The sequence below is a fragment of the Rhamphochromis longiceps genome, linkage group LG4 (assembly GCF_057381845.1).
Source record: "Rhamphochromis longiceps isolate RC_006_pf linkage group LG4, R_longiceps_female_GT1.1, whole genome shotgun sequence".
Classification (NCBI taxonomy): domain Eukaryota; kingdom Metazoa; phylum Chordata; class Actinopteri; order Cichliformes; family Cichlidae; genus Rhamphochromis; species Rhamphochromis longiceps.
The window spans coordinates 33735724-33757767 of record NC_140560.1 but is presented as its reverse complement, the minus strand read 5'-3'; the positions used below and the strand labels follow the sequence as shown (position 1 = coordinate 33757767).

Below are 22044 nucleotides of genomic sequence, written 5' to 3'. Positions count from 1 at the left end.
AGAAGAGCTCAGTGTTATTACACAATATGAGAGTTTATTGACTACATTTGGCACATACAAAACATCCAGACTGAATAAAACAGGCAGTCTAGCTCATGAAAAGTCCCAGCTGGATTGAAATATACCATTAAATGCCCATTCTTCTAAGTTTAAATAACACAGATAAATGCCTGTTAGTATGACATTTGGGCATCTCTGGGGACTGTCTGAAACCAATAAGCTTTCTTCATGCACTAGAGAAAGCAGAAATGGTTACAGCACTTGTTCCCCAAACATCACAAGATCCCCATCTCCCCCTGCTTTTTAAATTGATACGTGACCCTCCCTCCCTTTTCCCCGATTTGCTTCTTCTACTGTATCACTGATCCTTTTTCCGAATAAGGCAGAATGAATTGGTGCCAACCCAGAATCCAGGGAAGACCTTCTCCTGGAGGTTTTCTTTGAATTTGTGAATCAGCCGCACCTCCTTCTCAGCCTCTCCCTCCACCAAGAGGAACTTTATGATGCCTGCGGGCTGGTCGACGTAGACGCCCATGGTGGAGGACAGGGGCATCTGGATGTCCACGTTCTCCGCATTGTGCCAGATCTGACAGCAGGAGCCAGACCAGCCGGCACCCCAGGAGGTTTTGTTCTCTCCGATGCCGCAGGGTCCGTCCTGCATCTTCCGGGGTGAGCTCTCGCTGACCACCCCGATCACCACCCAGCCGTCGTATTCCACCTCCCAGTACCCTCGATGGCCCAGCAGCCCTTCCTTGCACAGCACCTAAAGGTTAGACGAGCCATAGTAGGAAATTAAGCTAGCAACAAAAAAAATGGCTTCAAGAATTAAATGATGAGCAGAATTATTGATTTGATTTGCAGGCAATTTGATGAAGTAATGTTCCTAATACATTTTTTTCCCAGTAGATGCACTTCTGAACCTTTTAAATTTGCTTGTCTTTAATTATGGTAAACTGTCTTTGGATTCTTAATTGTTGTTGTCAGATCAAGATATTAACTTGGAAGACTCTAGTCATTTTTGATTTTAACATACAGGAAAAAAGCACCAACATGCTGGTTCCAAGACCAAAAGTTTAAATAAAGTTCTGGTTCCTGTTAGTTTTACTTCCTGCCTCTTTGATGGGCCCCTGAGCCTGTTCCCATAATGCCCAGAACGATGATTAACTCCAAGCTTACCTGTGGTGAGTGGTCGTATCTCTCAGGTCTCTGGTGATAAGGGCACACTGCATCTGATGTACGAGCCACCTTAGAGCCGCCCTCTGAAATCCACAACAGTTTCTCTGCAGTTCTGTCATCGAAAGAGAGGGGGATCCAATCTGAGGAAAGGGGAGGGCAAAAATACAAACTGAGACCGGGAGGCTGGTGATGGACTGGTGGCTGTCTTTCAGAGTAACCCAAAATTAAAGACTTTCAACTTTAAAATTGCACGTCTAAGTTTCGAGATCTACTGAATCCAACTCAGAAATTAGATTTTTGAGAAAGAAAACAAAAACCTTGATCTTAAATTTCTGTTGTTGCAGTTTTCAGAGTATTAATGTGCAACTTTTCTGTTTGATTTTTGGCTTAAATTATGTTTAACTGATATCTTTGGATTTAATTGGGGGCACTAACCTAAAATAGTAATATTAATTAACTATTTTTGCATTTATTCCACATTATTGTAATTTCCCCCCCTCCACTACATAAACATTATTTTGTCATCGTAAGTACATCCTTGTGCATGTACTTGCATGAATACTTGAATACTACTTTTGCCTTTATTAGAACAGATTCAGGCCTTCTCACCAAACATCTGGACAGGTGTTCGTCATTATTCATAGACAGCTGTGTTCAGCTTTTCTTTGTTTTACTTTTCTGTTAAGTAACCCAAAGATGTTAAATGTCATATTTTTATGACATAGAAACTGTTTTGTTTTGGACCGTTCCTCTTCTGACAGGCTCCTGGAATCTTATCCAAGGGTATCTAGAAATGCTATGTCCCCAGAACCTTTGGCACTCTACCACCTCGATGCTTCACTGTCAGCACTGTGATGCATTCATTGTGAAAGTCGTGGCTAGGTTCTTGCCAAACACGCCGGACCCCTTCTGAGCCGAATAACTTTATCTTGGTTTCATCTGACAGAAGAATGTGCTTCCTGCTGTTTTGTTCCGAATAGCCAGCGAGAGTTTTCTGTCACTGATGTTTTGCAGTGTCTCTTACACTCCCTGAACTGCCACATAAGATCTTCCCTCCCAGTTTCAGTGAAAAGCCCAGTACCACCCCTGTGCAATACTTGTAAGTCTATTTTTCAGAGTTAAACTGTACAAGCAGCGCATTGACCATGATGTCAATTTAGGAGCACAACCCCTGCTGCGCGGTTTACTTCCTCCACTGCTTTTTCACTTTTCTTTTTGTTTCTGTGATTACAGATTTTCTAACATGTGTAAATTTTTGTTGTGTTGAGTTTCTACATACAAGCTTTTATAGCTGACTTAGCTGTTTTTTGATTGTTTATAAGAGAAAATCTTCATTTTAGTGCTCCTGGAGTGATTAGGATTTGGAAAATATTGTGAATTACCATGTAGCTCTGTCAAATCCAGTGTGTTATTGGGAGTATTAGTAGTTTATATTAATGAATAGCACCTGGGTAAATGTGAAAAATTCTCTCATTTTGGGGGATACTCAGAGTGAGAGTTGAGGAAAGACTTGATTAATGTGACAAGTAGGGATGGGTACCGATGGCACCGGTTCTGACATAAACGGTAGTAACCAGACCGAAAAGCAGCGCACATTTCGGTGCTTTATTTCGGTGCTTTTTTTTCCTGAGCTGTGATACACTTCTAGCCAATCATTTTACGTTTCCGAGGATAGTAGGCGGGGCCAGGTACGTAAATTCTGTTAGAGCAGAGCTACAGATTAAAAATGTCCAAGGCGAAGCGGTCAAAAGTCTGGCTGTACTTCACAGCAAAATATGCAAACTCAGCAGCCTGCAACAAGTGCTTTAAGCTGATACTGTGATACTGTCAAAGGAGGTAACACCAAGAATCCGATTAAACAGCTGGCGATGCATAGCGGTTTTTTTAAAAGCCGAGAAATGCGCCGTATTTGGTAGCTTGCTGCGAGACCTCACACCGTGCACGTCGGGTGGGTTGCCAGTTATCGGACCCGGAGCAACATCCCCCAAAAACCCGAAGAATAGAGTCCTGGCCCCTAGCCCTGCCAGTGTAGCAGAAATGATGAGGATGATGATGGCAGCAGCAGCCGTTCTTCTCTGCGTGAGTAGCTTAATTCGTGTGTAATTTACGTTGAGTAGGCTAACCACGTTATTACATTAATGCATGTAAGGTGAACTAGCAAACATCATCATAGCTACATGCGGCTGTCTTCTTGTTTGATGGCAGATACTCCCTTCACCCTGGCCAAAAAGGCTAAAATGACCAAAGAAAAAGTGGGAAACAGTTAAACATGAGAGGGTTTAAGTTTGTGGTTTTTCCATTGTTTAAGCACTGCTTCCAGCCAAGAGTGATGCCATATATGCCACATAGCTGCAGAAAAGGCTAACATTGTTATCTTTTTACAAAAAAAAAAACAGCTGAACATGAGAGGTTTTTGGACAAAGTTTGTGTTCTCCATTCTTTAAGCACCGGTTCGAGCACCGTTTAAGCACCGGCACCGTTTCAAAAGTACCGATTTGGCACCGGTATCGGATAAAACCTAAACGATACCCATCCCTAGTGACAAGTGACCCTTCAAAGACGGGCTACGTTAAACTGGCAGGTGAACTACGAACACTGCAAACATAGGTTTACCTGCTTACCTATTAGGGTTGCCAACTCCCTGAAAAATAAATAAGGGACACCTCGTGGCCAGGGCCGGGCGACCCAGTTGTCTTCACCCTTCCCAGTGTGGTGAATTTTCTAGCTCTTTTTTTGTGTGTGAAATTATTTTTTTAACCATTTGACTTGAAGTTGATTTAAGTAGATGCATATTCTATTCTTTGTGATATGAACACATGTGAAACAAATGATCATTTAGCCATTTATTTTTAGCTCAAAATGACAACATTAACACAGTAAAACAGGTCTCTTTCTTAAACAGAAGCCTGTCATGCTTAACTTTTGAGAATATAAGTAAATCTTTCTTTAAAAGCACTCTGTCTTGCTTAACTTAAAATAATAGAAAACAATAGAAAGAAAAATATTCTTGTAACAGTGCACATTTAGTGCATTTAGTACAATTGGCTTCAGTTGAGGTATTATTTCAGCTTTTCTAATGCTAATCAGCTGCTCCTGTTTGTAAACCCGCTTGTTCCCATGATTACGCATCATAACTCATCATCATTATTCATCTATGTATTACTTTTATGTATTAGTCATCAATTTGTTGTAATCATCTATCCTTGCAGTTGTTTATTACACAAAATAAATTATATTATCACACTTCTGGCCACATAGCGCTGATATTCATTGCACATGCCCATATTAACGTTTTCCAGCCAGGTGTTTTCCTTTTTCCATTCTTCCCTTTCTCTGAGGGGAACAAACATTGCTGCTCTAATGCTGGGCTCACACTGTGCGATTTTTGGCCCATTTTGAGCCGATTTTTGAGTGATCGGACCGATTTTGGCCTTCATCGTGCGTCGTGTAGTATACGTGGGGTAACGAGAAGTGATTAACACCTCACGACCAGCTCCCGATCATCAATCGCTCGTGAGGGTGTCACCACAGGCGCTCACACTGCTCACGCGCAAACGTAAACGTTGGTGAAAAAGACGGCGCAGCACGGCTGTGCAGCGTGTGATCTGGACACAAGCGATGGAGGCACAACTTGTAGAACTTTGGAAAGCTCATCCGAGCCTTTTCGATGTGGCATCACAAAATTATCACGACCACAACAACCGTGAAAATAGTTGGATTTACACTGCTGCTCAATCACAGCTGCCTGATCAATGTTTTTCATTAGCAATTTAGCAAAGTTGATGGTAGTGGTGTGTCTGTGTGAGTGAAAGACAGAGAGAGCGAGCGACAGATTTTCTGTTATAACCTTCATGTTATGGAGGCACAGTGTGAGCACTCAGGTCGCATCAGAGCATCGGGCGGTATAGTGTGAGAGTACATCGTGACCTATGAACTTCTAACCCCTGCGAGTCAATCGTGCAGTTTGAACAGGAGCTGAATAACGCGACTGAAAAAATCGCACAGTGTTTGCCCAGCTTTAGGTGTACTGTCATCCGAGACTTGCACCGCAGAGTCGGCGTTTGTTCCCCTGTTGGCCATGCTTCTTGTTGTGGTCATCTGTTGTCTTCCGGTGTTTTCTCCGCAAGCGACCTTTCCTCGACCAATGAGATGAGCGGTAATCTGAATTGTCATACTCGAATTGTCATAAGTGTGCTGTCAGCTCATTGGTCACAAAGCAGGAGAGGGGCTGGGAATTATGTTTTCAAACAAAGCGTTAATTCCATAAACATTTATAGACTACTTTTGATTCTCACTGTATTACGGGACAAAGTGCGTCCCTTATTAGCTCAATACGGGACGTGTACTTTTGTTTCGAAATACGGGACGATTCCGTATTTTAAGGGACGGTTGGCAACCCTATTACCTATCCACCCACCCCACCTTACCCTTTTAGCATAATTAATTTAACTTTATCCACAAAATGCCTTTAAAAAAAGAAAAAAAGAAAAAAAAGAAGGTGGATACACTGGATCATCCCAAGTGTGTGTGGACAGTGTGACAGGCATTCTTTAATTTCCTTAGTGTTAAAGTGATATTTTTCAGAGGGTGGTTCTCATTTATACAGCCTGCATGAAACAACATGGTAACAACTCAAGAGGCAGTTTTTGGGATCCATTTTTGGGACATTGTAGTTTCAACCCTGCAGAGTAAAATCACCCACATTAGCTGTGCATTAGATGATCAATGACATTGTAAGTTACAGGTGGAGGTGAACCAGTAGAACCAGCTTGTTTGTGTGTGTGTAGGTCGGACCTCAGGAAGAACAGCTAAAGCTGAGGCCGATGCTTTAACAAGCAAGCAAACAAACATGAAGTGCCAGTGCCGTCAGATTCTCTGAACTCCCAGTTCTCTTAACTCCTCATGACCCTTAACATCCTTCCTTCGTTCATAATTGCTTCTCATTACTAGCTTTGTTTGGTAAAGATTAACTCCTGGGTCTGAAAAAGAAAGTCAGTGCTATAAACCTTTATTCTGTCTAACAGACAGCAGGGGGCATCGTCTAAGGTTGCAGAAAGAGGTTTGTGTAGAAATGTCTGGGAAAAGTTTAATGTCTCAGTCGCTATTTTTTTAAAAGTCTTATTTCATTCAGCACAGTTATTTTGTAAATTATTGTCCCATTTGAGTAAAAGAAAAATAAAAAAGGATAAACTAAGGCATGCTGTGGGCCCACTGTATGACTGACACCCACTTTGAGGACACACCTGCGCAAATACAGTATTATACTTATAATTTATTCCAATGTGGATCATGTTATAGTACACGTTTGCTGACAACATCAGTAACCTGATGATGTAATCTAACTCAGCAATGTGAGTGAATGAATCTCAGGGTTGGAAAAGCTTAAAAAAAAAGTTGGGCTATATGAGAGTCAGCCCCCTGCAGAGTGTTCCCCTACAGTCTTTCTCAGAATCAGCTGCTTACTGTGTGAGCAGTGAGTATAGCAGGGTAAATAATATTTACTGACCTTACTTTAACAGTCAGCCTGGTCTAACCCCCCCCCCAAACAACAGCAGCCAAAAAAACAGGCATAATAATAAAAATTAGAAGCAACTATTGGCAAGTGACGAGGCAACTTTGAATCATTTGACGTTTAAGTGGTGCGCTGTTTCTGTGGGATATAACATTTGTGAATATGCTGTTACATATTTATTTAATAATGTAGTTATTGACTGGTTCTGGGAAATGTAATAACCATTTAAATACATATTAGGAAGTGTAATAGACTAATTGAATTTGGTGTTAAGTGATCTGGTATCTAAGTCTTACACCACGATTACTTTCTAAATTTTTATTCATTAACCTTTTTATGTGGAACAAACTTTGACCATTATTATTTTAATCTTTGATCATCTTAATAAGTTTGCTCCATAATTCTTTTGAATTAAAAAAAAATAGCATGGCGTGACATTACTTAATTATTAATTATTCATCTTTTTTTCTTTACTCAGGAGCTTCATATTAAAATAAAAAGCCTTACATTTCATGAAGTCGGCCCTGGTGGTTGGTTCGGGGATATTGGGCTCATATGGTGGCAGTGTTACTGAAAAGAGGAGGAATAAGTGGATAAATAATGACACATTGATTTAATTTAATGCATTAATATCCACATGCAAAGCCTTCACAACAGCGGGACTCCATGCTGGTTTTTACCTTCTGTAGCACTACTGTTTTTTCTCCCTGGAAAAGAAAACGAGAGCATCATTTCACTGCTGTCTACTACAGACACTGTATATGGAATTACAGCCTGTCCTCAGACATGATTTCTCACATGAGCTTATATGACAAAAAGCTGAACGCTCGACGCCCAGGGTGGCAGCGGCGGTTACTTTAAACCTTTTCATCTTCCTCTACAGGCTGCACCTTCTTCATAGTGTCTGCCAGCACTGCAGCTGCAGTTAATCACCTGCTGCTCTCAACACATTGTAGATCACATAGGGGTATGTGTGAAATGTCGGCTCAGCACTGATTCATGGAGTTCCCTCATGCTTTTCGAGGTTCTGGTTTCAACGTATGGGACTCCGCATACATTTGCTGGGAACACCGTTCATGGCCACTGATGACAGGAAGCTGATTCTAAGAATTGACTTTCTGTGGGATGCTTTTTCTTCCCACCGCTGTGGGCGTGTTTATCGTGTCACAGGCTCTCCGTTTGTTCTTCCTCCAGTTTGTGAGTCACTGCGTCTTCTGACATTCGGAGAAAACTGTGATCCCTCACCCGTCCGGTCATCAATCATGCCTCTGTGTATGTCAAGTTACCATCTCTCAGATTTCACACAGAAAACGATTCGATTATTTTATGCTTCACGCTCATTTAACAGACTGTTACATCCCGGTATTTATCTGATTTGTCTAACAAAATAAGACAGAACAGGCTCGTTTTTCTGACGTCCTATATGGAGGGTATAACTGTGTTCATTTAATGAGAAGTCATAAAACATGCTTTCTTTCACTTTTTAAGAAAAAATCAAGACAATTTAATTAAACTAAACCTCACCCTACTTAAACTCTGCTCTCCCTCCCCTCATTTTTATACCATAAGAGGCTGTAACAGACTGAAATATAGTTTTATGGCAGTATTATGACCGAATCCCTGATTGTCATTCATCTCCACTAAAAAAGATAGTAAAGATTTAAGGCTTGGCCATTTGGTGAGGACATGTAGATTAAGGGTTGATTGTTCAATTATAATTGTATAAGTCGTTGCTTTTAGTGATCTAGTACTTCCTGCAGAGTGGAGGCTTTGTATGGGTCAGTACATAAAAACTTAATTTGAAAGTTGTGCTTTTATTAAAGCTGTATAATATCTGTTGAATGGCCAGAATTACATTACTTTTACTTTGTTGTATACTTATTCAGTCCCAGTTGCAGGCTTCATAAAAAGTCTTGAATTAAAAATAAAAGCATCCAGTGCAGGAGTATTTTTAACTTCAGTATTATGACGTAATTTGATTAGTTGATTTTAACTCCTTTAAATATTTGTTGGGTGTTTTACGCAGCGACAGTGCATCCTGTTTTATAAAAATCCTCATATACCTGTAAACTTTATTTGTTAAAGGTACTGTTTGTAGTTTCTGTCTGCCAATTTTAACTAAAGGTTTTACCAACAGGGGGCAGCGTTTTCCCACACCACCATTTGTTCTTTTGCCTGTTTAAATAAAGGTGATACTGACTTGCTGCATCATCTTGTGGTACCATATGAAAGTATAGCTTGGCTGAGTTAACCTTCAGTCAGTTACTATCTCTTAAACACAATACAAAGATGTTTTGAACATGAATTTGTAGTGGTAATTTCTTCTTTAATAGTATTAGCTCATTTTGGAAGCCTAAACAGAGGAAGGACATAAACTTGACAGGATAAATCGAATAAATTCATGCTTCAGCTTGATACTTGTTCACTTTGAGTTTATATATCTCCAGGTTTAGTTGATTTTTATATTTATTATTTTTTTTTAATCATTGTCCTTATGTTTTTCTTTTTTTCCCTCTTTTGTTGTATAGATTATTTAATGGGATGAACTACAAACTCTTTAAAGCTGTTTTTGATTATAATGGTTATCCTGTGTGTAGTTTTGATTATTAACAGGAATGCAAATGCACTGGATCCCACGTCTTTAGAAAGGTGACTTCTGTGCCCATAGAGGTTTCCCTATGTCTGAAGAGGAGAATCCGGCACGTATCTCAGCCTGGGGAAACTTTACCTCTACGACCTGTGTGACCCTCCACTGGGGAGGATGCCAGCAGCGTGACAACCAGAAGGACAAATGATGGCCTGGCATAACATCTGCAAACATCAGATATAATTGAAGGGGTGGCATTGCTTTCTCTGAAATGTGTTGGCTTGCAATTCTCTTTACTGTGGCTAATGCACCGAGGTAGGGTAGGGTAGGGTTTCCAGAAGAGGAGTGGGCCAACTTTAAATGTGTTGGCTTTTCCTCAATAGGTAAAGTAATGTTCACTGGGTGCTTTAATTAAAACCTAAATATAGGCTGAGGTATTGTTTTGCAGGAGCTCATTACGCCAAGAACAATTACCTGATCAACATCACTAAGGCCAGAGAATTTGATAATTGGCTGGGCATGCAGACATATTAATTAAACCGTACTGAGTAGGATTCAGTTACAGACGAGGTTTGAGTTTGGATATTGTCCACATGTCATGATTGACTTCAACAGCAAGCCTGCCAGTTTACAATGCACAAGCGCAAACGTTTTAATAGACTGATGCATTCGCATAATGCTGCACCATTGATGGATGGGGCAGACAGAGATTTGGCAGGACAAAGCAGGATATAGTGAAGGTCATGAAGTCATCATTGGAAACTGGGAGCAGAAAGTCGCTGGTGACAGATCACTTCATCGGTCTTTCTCTCTCTCGTCCTTTGAGCTCTTTCAGAAAGGAACACAGCAGGTGGAATGGGGACACAATACAAGAAAAGCCTTCATTCTGATTTTTACTGGAATTGCTATTGGACAGATTAAAAAGGGACCAACAGTCATTAAATTCATCTCCAAATATGATGTCCCTGGCAACTGTCCAAAGGGAATAAATTGAACATCTCCGATAATCTTGGATATCAAGATATCAAGCCAGCAGTAAGTAAGTTGGGTTACTGGAAATATTCCAGATCTCTGGCTGCACCGTGAAGGTTAAACATCTCTGGATTCCTGTCTACACTCAGCAGTATGAACAAGAAAGCCCCGCTGGGATAAACATATTCCCCAGAAGATTGATGACTTGACACAACAGCAATAGAGACATGGAGGGAACAGAGTGAGGTGTGTGGCATAAAAATATTTAAGGGCAGTGAGGCCATAAAAGGGACGGCTAATGATTAAGCTGCAGGTTGTAATGGATGGATGTGGGTTAGGGTTAGTCCCTGAAATGATTTTAAGTGAAACTCTGGTGCCCTCCCCAAGAGCGCTCGAGCTCAGCTCAGTCCAGCTGGAAAGGTCAACGGCGACTCTCAGTGTTTCACAAGAAGTGTTTGTTTTGGAGTGTCACGAGGTAAACCTCTTTTTTCACCCCCTCCCCAGATTCCTCTCTCAGTGGGACAGAGCTATCTGCACAGATCAGGTTCAGAGCATCCCACTGAGACAGCAAGATGAGAAGATAGTGAGATGAGGTGGAGGGAGATCCAGGATCATCCCTCTAGTTCCTGTCAAGTGTCAAAACTTCCTGGCTAGAAGCCCTATGGGTGACGAGCGCACATGTGAGATGGAGATTGGAAGGACATAAAGTACACTCAGAAGGAAAAGGCCTTTTTGAAGGGCTAATACAAGTATGTAGGCTCCCATAACAAATTTCCATTTTGAATTATTTAATTATTTTTAGAGTATTTTTATGCATCAAAGATTAGCTAATCACATTAGTTAGATTTGCCACATTACGCTTGCATTCATGTACATTATGGTGACAAATTAAACTTTTAATGGCACTAATTCCTCCAGGAGACGACAAACTGCAGAAGCCGCGGGTGCTATATGTTACATAAAGGCAAAATCAAACAGCCATAAATAACACCAAGATGAGCGTTTGCATTTTGGTCCCTGATTTACTGTGCAGCATTTCACACTTCATTACTGTGGCAGCAGAGGAGGGATTAGCAACAATTGAGGATGGAGACGGAGGGAGAGTGGGTGACTTGGGTTATGCAAGCTATTATGGAATTGGAAAGACTGAAAAAATCCATAAGAAGCAGGTAGGATATGGAGAATCTATATGAAATATCTTCCTCTAGCTGGAGACAGAGAATGAAGCAACGTGGGCGTGTTTGGACAGGTGTATCACGTTGCTTAGGGACAGAAACAAGAAAGACAGACAGAAATATGAGCACTGAAACCGCAGGCGAGGCTGTGACATTGACGAAACGATCACCACCCGGCGAGAGGCTCTTTGTTGACATGATTAATGGACCAAACTGGCACAATCCAAGGTGAGGAAGGATATCTGGCTCCCAGCTAATGTCCAGGGATGGTCAGCGTGAGGTAACTTAACAACGTCAAATAAACAACATATAAAACACATAATAAATCAGTAATAACACACTGTGACAAACTGTAATTAAGATTTTTAAAGTCCATAAGGAATGGTAAATGAACTGCCTCTTAGATAATGCATTTTTACTCATTCACAAAAGCACTTTTTTCTTTGCCCAAGTGCATTCTATATAACAATCACACTGAGCAGCCCAGGCTTCAGTATCAAGGATAATTTGGCATGCAGACTGCTGCAGCCAAAGATCAGACCGCCAACTTTACAATTAGCAGATGATCTGCTCTACCTCCTGAGCCACCTTAATTTAAAACATACAAAAAAACAATCAAACAAAAACATTTGGGTCACATTACATTTGAAAGTCAAACATTTGAACTGCCGTATTTGTCATTAAATGCATCACAGTATAATGTACTCGAGCTTTAGAATATTGACTACAACAGTTCAAATGTCATGAAAGACATATTGAAGACACGATGCTCATAAAGACTCAGGTGAGATTGATTTCTTACCTGCTTTCCTGGGTACGGGCATGATTCTCGTGTTTCTCACGGCGCAGTTTGGCATCAATCGGCGACGTCCTGTGAAAGTGCCTGTGCATCTCCGGAGTGTCACTCTTATTAACTTCCAAATCAGTAGAGAGGGGAGGTGCACGAGTTTGGGTTGGATGTACCGGCCATCCAAAGGGATGGTCCTGTTACTTGAAACTCCTGATCCTTTCTTGGGATCGCTTGATGGAGATGAGCAATACATCCCAAGTATGCAAACTTATCTGCGTACACATGGACTGAGCACATGCACGAGGTAAACCCCAGAGCTTACATAGCATTTAGCACTGAGAAATTTAAGTATCTAGTTTAAAGAATGGGGGAAAAAATATAGCAATGTGCCCAAACCTCTTTGTGTCATGGATGTAGACAAACAGGGACGTTGGCAGCAGATACTTTATGTTCTGTGGATTGCCTCATGTGGCTTCTGTCAATCTATTGGATTTGGCAGGTCTGGAACTCAAAATCTTTGCTACTTTGTTGTGTTTGTTTTCTGGTAGAAGCCACTGCCTTTGGGGAGTGTCATTGCCATGGTAGGAGGGCGGTGGTGAGGTCAACATGTCAAAATGACATCAAGATGAATTTGGAAACGTGCAAATTTTCTGCCAGAACATTGCATTTCAACATGAAACTCAGTGCTATTCATGCAGCCTGTCAGCGGTTTTAATGTTTTGGCTAATTGGCATATGCTCACATCCACACGGCATATCAGTGCTTAGTCTTGTAGTGGCATCATAGAGGAGTCATTAGCATATCTGCTTAATACATGAAAGACCAGGAGGAGACACAAATCCCTGTAAGGGCTGCATCGGGAAGCATCTGGTGTAAAAATCTGTGCCAAGTCACATGTGTAGCTCCATACACTGTGTGGACCCTTTGCAAATAAGGACTCGTCCTGTCACCTCAGCAACACGATGAACTTTGACTGACTTTTTAAACTGCAGCTTAAACTGACTAACTCAAGCTATAGGGGGTTATTTTCTGTACAGCGAGTGGGAGATGTCTACCCACCGGGGAGCTGTCGTCAACCCAAAAATCTCATCTATTTGCAGTTGCTTTGAGCGCACGTGGCAAAGAACTTGGAGCAAAGCTTATCAAAAATGCTGCTGCACTTCAAGCTTGCAAATAGCAATTTCTAATTTCTAATTAGTCTGTTTGTCCAGATTTTACTCACATTTACTGTCAGTTATATTAAATAATTAAATATAACATTAGCATACATTTATAGTTAGTATAGTGAGTGTACTGTTTTGTGTTTGAAGATAAGATACATTTTTACAGTGTTGTGGAGTTATATGTTAATACTGTTGTAAGCACCATACACAGGCATCCTTTTAAAGGTTCTGTCCTAATATCAACCCACTCCTGATCCAGAAGCATCTTACCTGGGGGAAGGAGAAAAAGAACTGGACCTTAATCATCGGTCCAAAGAAACAGATTGAAAGTAGGGAGGCCTTGAATCCATGATGTCTGAAGTCCAGGGTGAAGTTTCCACCATCTGTGAAGGCTCTGCAACATCTGCAACCATATCATCAGCTGGTGTTGGTGGTGTTGGTTGGTGGTTTTATCAAGTCCAAAATCAATGCAACCAGTTTTAGAGCCCTTCAGCTTTCCATGTGCTGACAAGCTTCATGGAGATGCCAATTTCTTTTTCTAGCAAGACTTAGCACACAGTGCCACAGCTACTACCAAATGGCTTGCTGTCCATGTTATTACTGTAGCTTGACTGGCCAGCACACATGCCTGACCTGACATGGAATCTATGGGCTACTGTCAACAGGAAGATGAGGAACACCCGGCCCAAAAATACACATGAGCTGAGGGTTGCTATCAAAGCAACCTGGACTTCTGTCTATGGGCCTGATTACCAACGATAACACACATTCAGTGGACGGAAAAAATTCAAAGCAATGCAACAATCCATGGTGACGGAGCCCCGACCACATGGTGACGGAGTTTTAGAAGCTGGACCTGATCTCACCGACTCAAGAGATCTGATTTTATTATAATTCTTCAAATTAAAATGACAAAAGCATGAAATATTTCACTTTATGTGGAAAACAACGTTAACAATCTAAAAGGGTTTTTTTTTTTTAAATATACAATTTTGGGGAAATAATGTTTGGTAAAAGGAACTTTTTTTTTTTTTTTTTTTACATATAATTGTAAGCAACATCTTAGTATTGAATTTATTGGCACATCCTGATAATTACAGTCAAAGAGGAAATAACTCCGTCTCACTGTTATTACAAGAGGAATTTTAATGAGGCGCAAGCTTAGTGATGGTTCCTGTAATACTACATACACACTGTAAGCCATGAAAGCAAATTTCAGCACCTGCTGCTTACTGCTGCCAGTGAGCCGTCTAACCAGTATTGTACCATGACCTTTGGTCTGTGTGTGTTTAGGGGTGCTACATTATACACTCAGCAATCACTATGTAATATTCCAGTCCCGACCTGGCTGTTAAGTGTCTGATCATGTTACTTCATTGCATGTTAACATGATGGGGCTGTGGTGAAATGTATAGCACAATTGGTCGCTGGGGATTCATTGAGTGTGAGACCGTAATCTGCGGAGGCCTGCTGGGATGCTTTTCCAGGACTGTGAAGACTTCCCCTTGTAGTTTTCTTAGCTTTTCTCTGATTGACAAGGCAGGTGCTGGCCTCTCAGTGTTTTGTCCACATTTACAGTATTTGGCTCTAAGTATGTATGCTATGAAGAGTGTTTATCCCAGACTGACAGAAGTGACAAAAAGAAATATTTCATGAAAACGATCACAGCAACCATTTAAATCTACTTAATGAGAAGAAATAAATAACATAGTCGCATTTTTATGCAAAAGGTACACAATCTAAATCTGTTATTGAATATATTTAATTAAATATAGCAAAAGTGAAAGATGCGAGAAAGAACAAAGACAGCAGAGCATTAATGTGTCTATAGGATTTGACTATTTTACTTCATATACTGTAATTTTAGACCCAACAAGGGGATCAGGAACCTTCTTCAGGGTCACGACACATATACAATCAATTTATGAAATATTCATTCAAATAAATCATATCAAAAGTATTTTTTTGGGGATTAAAAATGACAACTTCCTGAACTCAACATTTATTTAGAGAGTGATAATTACCAAAAAATAAATAAAGAGGCCAAACAACCAAAAGGAGGGAACAGATAGGGTGGACAGGGTCTTCAAGGCCAAAACAAGAAGCACAGCTTATGAGTCTATGTTTGAATTTTTTAGAAGTTTTTATATTTAATCTGTACTCTTAGATCATCAAACCAGAGGTGGGACCAAGTCATTGTTTTGCAAGTCTCAAGTAAGTCTCAAGTCTTTATCCTCAAGTCTCAAGTCAAGTCTCAAGTAATGTCAGGCAAGTCAGAGTCGAGTCTCAAGTCACTGGTGTAAAAGTCCAAGTAAAGTCACAAGTCTGAAATTTTGAATTTCAAGTCCTTTCGAGTCTTTAAAAAACCCCCCGAAAAAAAGCATGTTGCAGTTATATGCTAAATGTAAATATTAGACCATGTAATTTTTAAATCTGTGTTTTTCTCAACACATGACAAAATAGTGAACTTAGAAAATATACACAAATTGTGAAATTGCACCTCTTTAAAATGCAGCTCAATTAAACCTAGCTCCAAGAATAATTTTCACCGACAGTTCTGAGATAAGCTGCATGTTATTCTTGGATGCGGTTGTAGGACCGGCTTTAAAATCGCATGACAAAAATATCATACATAAATAAATGATTTTTTTTTTTTAAATATCATTTTAAAAAAAAATGCATCACCAACGTAGCCTGGAAAACATTTGCTAGTTAGATGAAGTCAGCTATCTCATCGTAGCATATTTATATGCATATTTATAATCATACGGTTCTTGGAGTGAGTGCATACACTCATGAAGTTTAGTAACTTCCGGTCACTGCAACAAGCCCAGGTACAGTTTACCGACGGATGGGTGCAGGACCTTGAAATGCACCGTGTAGAAAGTAAAGACCATCGTACGTATCATAAGTTTACCAGTCTCACAAATCGTCGTCATAAATACACATTCGTTATGTCATGGTCCTGGGTCGTTGACCCAGCGTTTTGTTTTGTGATTATTTCCCTCTGTCTAGTTATTCTGTGTCCTCCCCCCTTGTGTCCGGTTCGGGTTCTAGATTTCCTGTTTTGTTCTGAAAGTCTGTGTCTGTTGTCATTGTGTTCAGCTTGTGTCCTCCAGTCATCATGTGTATTCAGATCAGCTGTTCTTCCCTCTTGTGTACGATTACCTGATTACCTTGTGTGTGTATATTTAGTGGGTGTCGGTCTGTGTTTGTTATCGGCTCGTCTGCGTTCATCCATGTATCACTGCGTTCCTCCGTGTAGCTCTGCATTCTATGGTGTTTCGTTCCTGTCTCTGCGTCTCTCTGCCCCGCACCCCTTTTGTATGGTCTCAGGTTTGTCTTTAGTTTCTCCCAGTTTAGGTTTGTAATTGCTCATGTTGAGTTGCCTGTTTTTGCCACCACCACCACCTTGTAAATAAACATCACTCTGTCATCAGGGCCCTGTTTCAGGAAGCCGGTTTAGTGGAAAAACTGAGTAAGTATACCCTGAGTTAACGAAAACTCTGGGTTTTTGGTTTCACAAAGCGAGTTCAGCTGCAGCCTGAGTGAGTCACTATGACGACACACTCCGTGAAGCTAACCTGCCCCCTAGCAGGTTTACTACAACTAACCCTGACTGTCTCCGCCCCTTTGTCGGAAACCTGACAGTAGGAAGTGTCGGACATGGCGTGCCACTTCCTTGAAGAGCCAGTAGATCGTGAAGCCCAAATTCTCCGCAGAGCTCTCCGCCGGGAGAGAGTGATCAGAGCGCGTTTGGACATTTTATCATTTCCTGATGATTTTCTGTGCGAACGTTACCGTTTCTCAGCACAATCTATAATTTATTTGGATAACATCCTCAGGCCATATATTACGCATGTGACACATCGCGGACATGCTCTCAGTTCATTGCATATTATTTGTATTGCACTTCGGTTTCTTGCAAACGGGAGCTTTCTGTATAATATTGGTGACGCTGAGCACGTTTCCAAGGCTACCGTCTGTCGGGCAGTCAGGAATGTTACAGTTGCACTGAAACGTCTCCTGTACTCGTCTGTGGTGTTCCCCGGTCACAGACCCACAAGATTTATCAAAGAGGGATGCCACAAAATTGCAGGTATCAGGATGACCAAAACTTAATGTATGATGTGGTGATACTTGGACTACTACTTAAATTGCACATTTATTTTCAGGGTTCCCAGGCGTGATTGGCTGTACAGATGGCACTCACATTCCAATCATTGCTCCTTCAGTAAATGAAGGAGACTATGTGAACAGGAAGTCTTTCCACAGCATTAATGTACAGGTACATAGTTCCCTGTAGCATGTCAAACTAACAAATTATTTCATTATAGTAATGGATGCTAATTTGTGTTCTCTGCACTGTGAAGATCATATGTGATGCTGCCAACATTATCACAAATGTGGAAGCCAAGTGGCCAGGCTCTGTCCATGACTCACAAATATTCCGTGAATGTACACTGAGCACAAAATTTGGACATGGTGAGTTGAGAATACTTTAAAATATATAAAGACCAATTGCTTCAGGGACATTTGAACTGAAGTGTATCCTTCTGTCTTAGGAGAGTTCACTGGCTACTTGCTTGGTGATAGGGGGTATCCATGTTTACCCTATTTGCTTACCCCTTACCCTGACCCTGAACCGGGCCCACAGCAGCGATATAATCTGGCTAATTGCAGGACAAGAGCCAGAATTGAAATGACTATCGGAATGCTTAAGGCCCGGTTCCAGTGCCTGCAAAGACTCAGGGTCACCCCAGAAAGGGCATGTGACATTATTGTGGCATGTGTGATTCTTCACAACATTGCCACAATTAGAGGAGAACACTGTCCTTCTGAACCAAACATCAGCAGTGATCCAAACCATGAACATCCTGACCCTCCCACGGACATACAAGATGGAAGCGCAGTCAGAGACACCATATGTCACAATCATTTCCTTTGACCCATCACCTCAACATGTTGAAAGAAGAATAAACAGATTTTTTGTTCAACTGGCTTTATTGGTCGCCTGTGTTTCCTGTACACAAAGTATTAAAAGATGTAAACCTCATAAAGCGTCTCTGTTGCTTCCTCCTCTGTAACAGCTGTCAATGTTTCTTCATTATTTTCCTGTAGTAAAGAAATAGACAACATTGCTGTTCTACTGTAAACTCATATAATCTGTGGAGTATTACTCACAACTGCATGTTGGTCTGGCTCAACAGGAGGCTGCACCAGATGCAGTACACCATCACCATCAACTGATAGAATATGAGGTTCATACAGGTCACTTATAACTTACAAGGGACCAAATGGCAATTAACAAACATACCAAGCACCTTACACTTCATTGTCATTATGCTCTCAAAGACAACCAAGGCTGAGGGAAGGCAAAATCAGTCGGAAAATAACTTCACTACAAAATAATTCATTATGGTAAAGAGTTTATCAAATGAATGAGTAGCACTGCAAAGGTGACTGTGAAGAAGGATGTATGCACATCATGTATTATTTTGAATTTACCCCTTATGTAGGCACTTGTGTCTTGCGGGGTTATTGACTCAGAGGATGTCCCCGCAGAGATGCCTTCGGCCACAGGGCGCCCACTGTTTTGGCTGAGGGCCAACTGCTCAGCCTCTGTGAGTGGTGGTGGTGGAGGACCCCCACCTGTTTTTCGGGCCTCCGCTTTTTTTCTGTTGGCTATAACGGGCCACATTTGAGCATACAGAGTAAGCAAATATGTACTTGTAATGTGCTCAGATAATTTCAATAAGTGCTTACAGAAAGAAAATTAATGTAGCCTCTAACTGCAATTGATTTACATGGGACAAACAGACCAAGCACTATGGCTCATAATACAATTACACCTTACCTGTTTGGACTATATTTTTATATTTCATTTTTACTTGCTGCCAGGCACGTTTGGGGCCTGTTGGGTTGCACCTGCGCTCACATCACATCACAAAATAAAATGTATAAAATAACAAATAAAATAACGTGTTAAATGGGTGGAAATCCCTAGATCAATGTTTATATTAACACTCATGCATTGACTCTGTCGGCTATGTTTTGCCATGCATGCTCCCTTTCTTTTGCAGCTGTGGCTGTGTTACTTTTTTCCGCGGAATTTGCATGTTATCGGCATATGCTGCCATCAGAATTTCGGCCTCAAGCGCTGTGAAATACATTGACCGCGCCTTCTTTCCCTCCGTCTCCATGGTGACTCGCTTAATCTGTGCTCCGCTTATCAGGGCTTTATGTATCCTCGTCCGCGCGCTTCACTTGGGGTTAAAGCAACTCCGCGTTGACTGAACTACTTGTTATCAGCCTTTCTGAAACCGAATATTCCGAGTTGGACAGTTCGGGGTTACTCAACCCTGCGTATCGTTTTTCACTCTGAGTTTTCTAAACCGGCTTCCTGAAACAGGGCCCAGTTCGCTGCATCTTGGGTCCTCCTTTTCCTCCACACCACACGGCTCCCTCCGCCAGCCGTGACACGTTAACCGTTTATTAATAGGACCTTTGAGCTCAACGGTAATTAATTAGCAGTGGAAATAATTTCTGGTAGCATCACAGAAATGTAGCAGTGACAATAATATTGTATGCTGTAATCGTACTGGGCAATTAGTGATACAAAAAACCTGTTTTATCCTGTGAATAAAAGTATATGTTTTTGTCAATGTACCATAATAACAGAAGCGAAACGCAATATTGTGTCAGGACAATTCACTATTTATGCACAATAAACACAATAAATAAAGGAGCATAGCGCGACAATTTCTGTTCAGCGCCAGACTTGCTTGTAACCTATATCACCAATTATGTTAAGAAAAATGACGCATTAACTACAACAGCAGACTGACCTTTGTGGAAATGCTTGGAGCAGACTAACCTGTGAGCTGGAGTGTTCTGGGACGTTATAATTGGTCTTTGAATGGCTGCAATCCAGTCGCCTCTTTGTTACTTCGGAAACATGGCTCGAACAATTTCTCTTCAACGACGTAATCCGATAACAACCGATCTCTTTACCCGTCGGCTTCCCGTGGCTGTCATGCGACCGGCTATTGCAGTTAATAATACAACAGCTTCTTGACATTTTTGTGTTTCTTTTTATCGCTGCGCTACTACCGCTTGCCACGAGTTCCCAGAATCCTTTGCGGTTCTACCCGTGAATGACGTCACATTTTCAATCTCTATATAATATGCATGTTAAATTTTATATTTGGGGTAAAATATCAAGTCTTTTCAAGTAAACCGGTTCAAGTCCAATTCAAGTCCCAAGTCATTGGTGTAAAAGTCCAAGTCAAGTCACAAGTCTTAGAACATTTTTTCAAGTCAAGTTTAAAGTCATAAAATTAATGACTCGAGTCTGACTCGAGTCCAAGTCATGTGACTCGAGTCCACACCTCTGCATCAAACACCACTGTAGCTGTAGCTGAGAGAATTAAAGCCTTTATTGTTATTATACACAGTATAATGAGACTAAAAACATGGTGAAAGAAGGCTGGAGCGTCCTTCCTCACATAGTGACGTGCTGACATTGGTGCTCTCCAAACACAGAGACATTTGTGAGCAACATGCTGCAGTACAAGCAGCCTGTTTGAGATCTCCTCACCCTGCTGCTTTCTCCCATCGTATTATCTACTGTAATGCTTCTGTCATTCATCTTTTAGCGTCTCATGGTATTGAAACATACACGTGCTAATTTCTGGACTTTGGGATAAATATGTGTACGTTTCTTCTGAGTGGTTGGTAAAGAGACAAACTGCATTAAAAATGTTAATGAATTTATATAAAATGAAAAAAAATTGCAACTTTTCTAAAAGGGTCATTTTTGTATGTTACATTAACTTAAACTCAAAATCTTTACCACAGTTTAAATTGTTCTCAATAAGATGCAGACTCCAAGGGCACAGATCGTGCCACTCTGAGGAATTTGGGATCTCACCTTTGGATACTTATTTTAAATCACTGTCTGCTGAGTTTAATTTCAGTCATCATAGCAACATTTAAAAATAACAACCATCATATCTTAGATCACCAGCCAAATGTGATTAAAAACTACTTAAAAGGTTTGCTCATTTCTCCCCCAACAACAGTGTTTTTTTTCCAACCCAGACTTGCTTTTGCTGAACTCTCTTTAGATTTAATTTCAGAACTCTCTTGTAATGTCTCTGTTCCCATTTTCTGAGACTGTACTCTCAGCGTAACCACAAATACACTGGATTCCATTCCTAAACATCAGCACAACAATAATGTGTCACTGTCAGGGTCCCCCTCCCCGCTCCCTGGTACAGGGACATACATCACACCCCCTACTGACCCTCTGGATTTATTAGTGTGTGAGTTACGTAAGTGTGTAGCTGTAGTTCTGGTTTTTAAACTGTGTGGCAGGAAACATTTCAAAACAAGTTTAGTCTCGGCTCATTTAGCTGATGTTACACGAAAACCCAGATTGATCACCATCTCTAGTCTAAGCTCTGCTGCTGTCTGACAGAAGCAGATCTCTTTACAAATAGATGACTTTTGTCATATGGCTTATTTCATTCCAGCTCTCATCTTTCTCTCAGCTGTTGTTATCACCTTATCCCTCATGTTATTCATCAAGATAGCGCAGGCAGTGGCTGAAAACAGTCACAGAGTAGGACTGTGTGTGTGTGTGTGTGATTCTGAGAAAGGTCTGG

The 22044-nt window shown here is 41.0% G+C and overlaps 1 protein-coding gene across 1 annotated transcript; it reads right to left on the bottom strand.

Moving 5' to 3' along the window:
- Window positions 1-43: 43 nt before the first annotated feature.
- On the bottom strand, window positions 44-20499 carry LOC146672139 (tripartite motif-containing protein 16). Its single transcript, XM_085404647.1, has 6 exons — window positions 20253-20499; window positions 12225-13778; window positions 7369-7395; window positions 7196-7258; window positions 1177-1316; window positions 44-763 (listed from the first exon to the last, which is right to left on the bottom strand). The coding sequence occupies exons 2-6, from the start codon at window positions 12463-12465 to the stop codon at window positions 359-361; spliced, it is 876 nt and encodes a 291-aa protein (XP_085260773.1). The 5' UTR covers window positions 12466-13778; window positions 20253-20499; the 3' UTR covers window positions 44-358.
- Between the last annotated feature and the right edge of the window lie 1545 nt (window positions 20500-22044).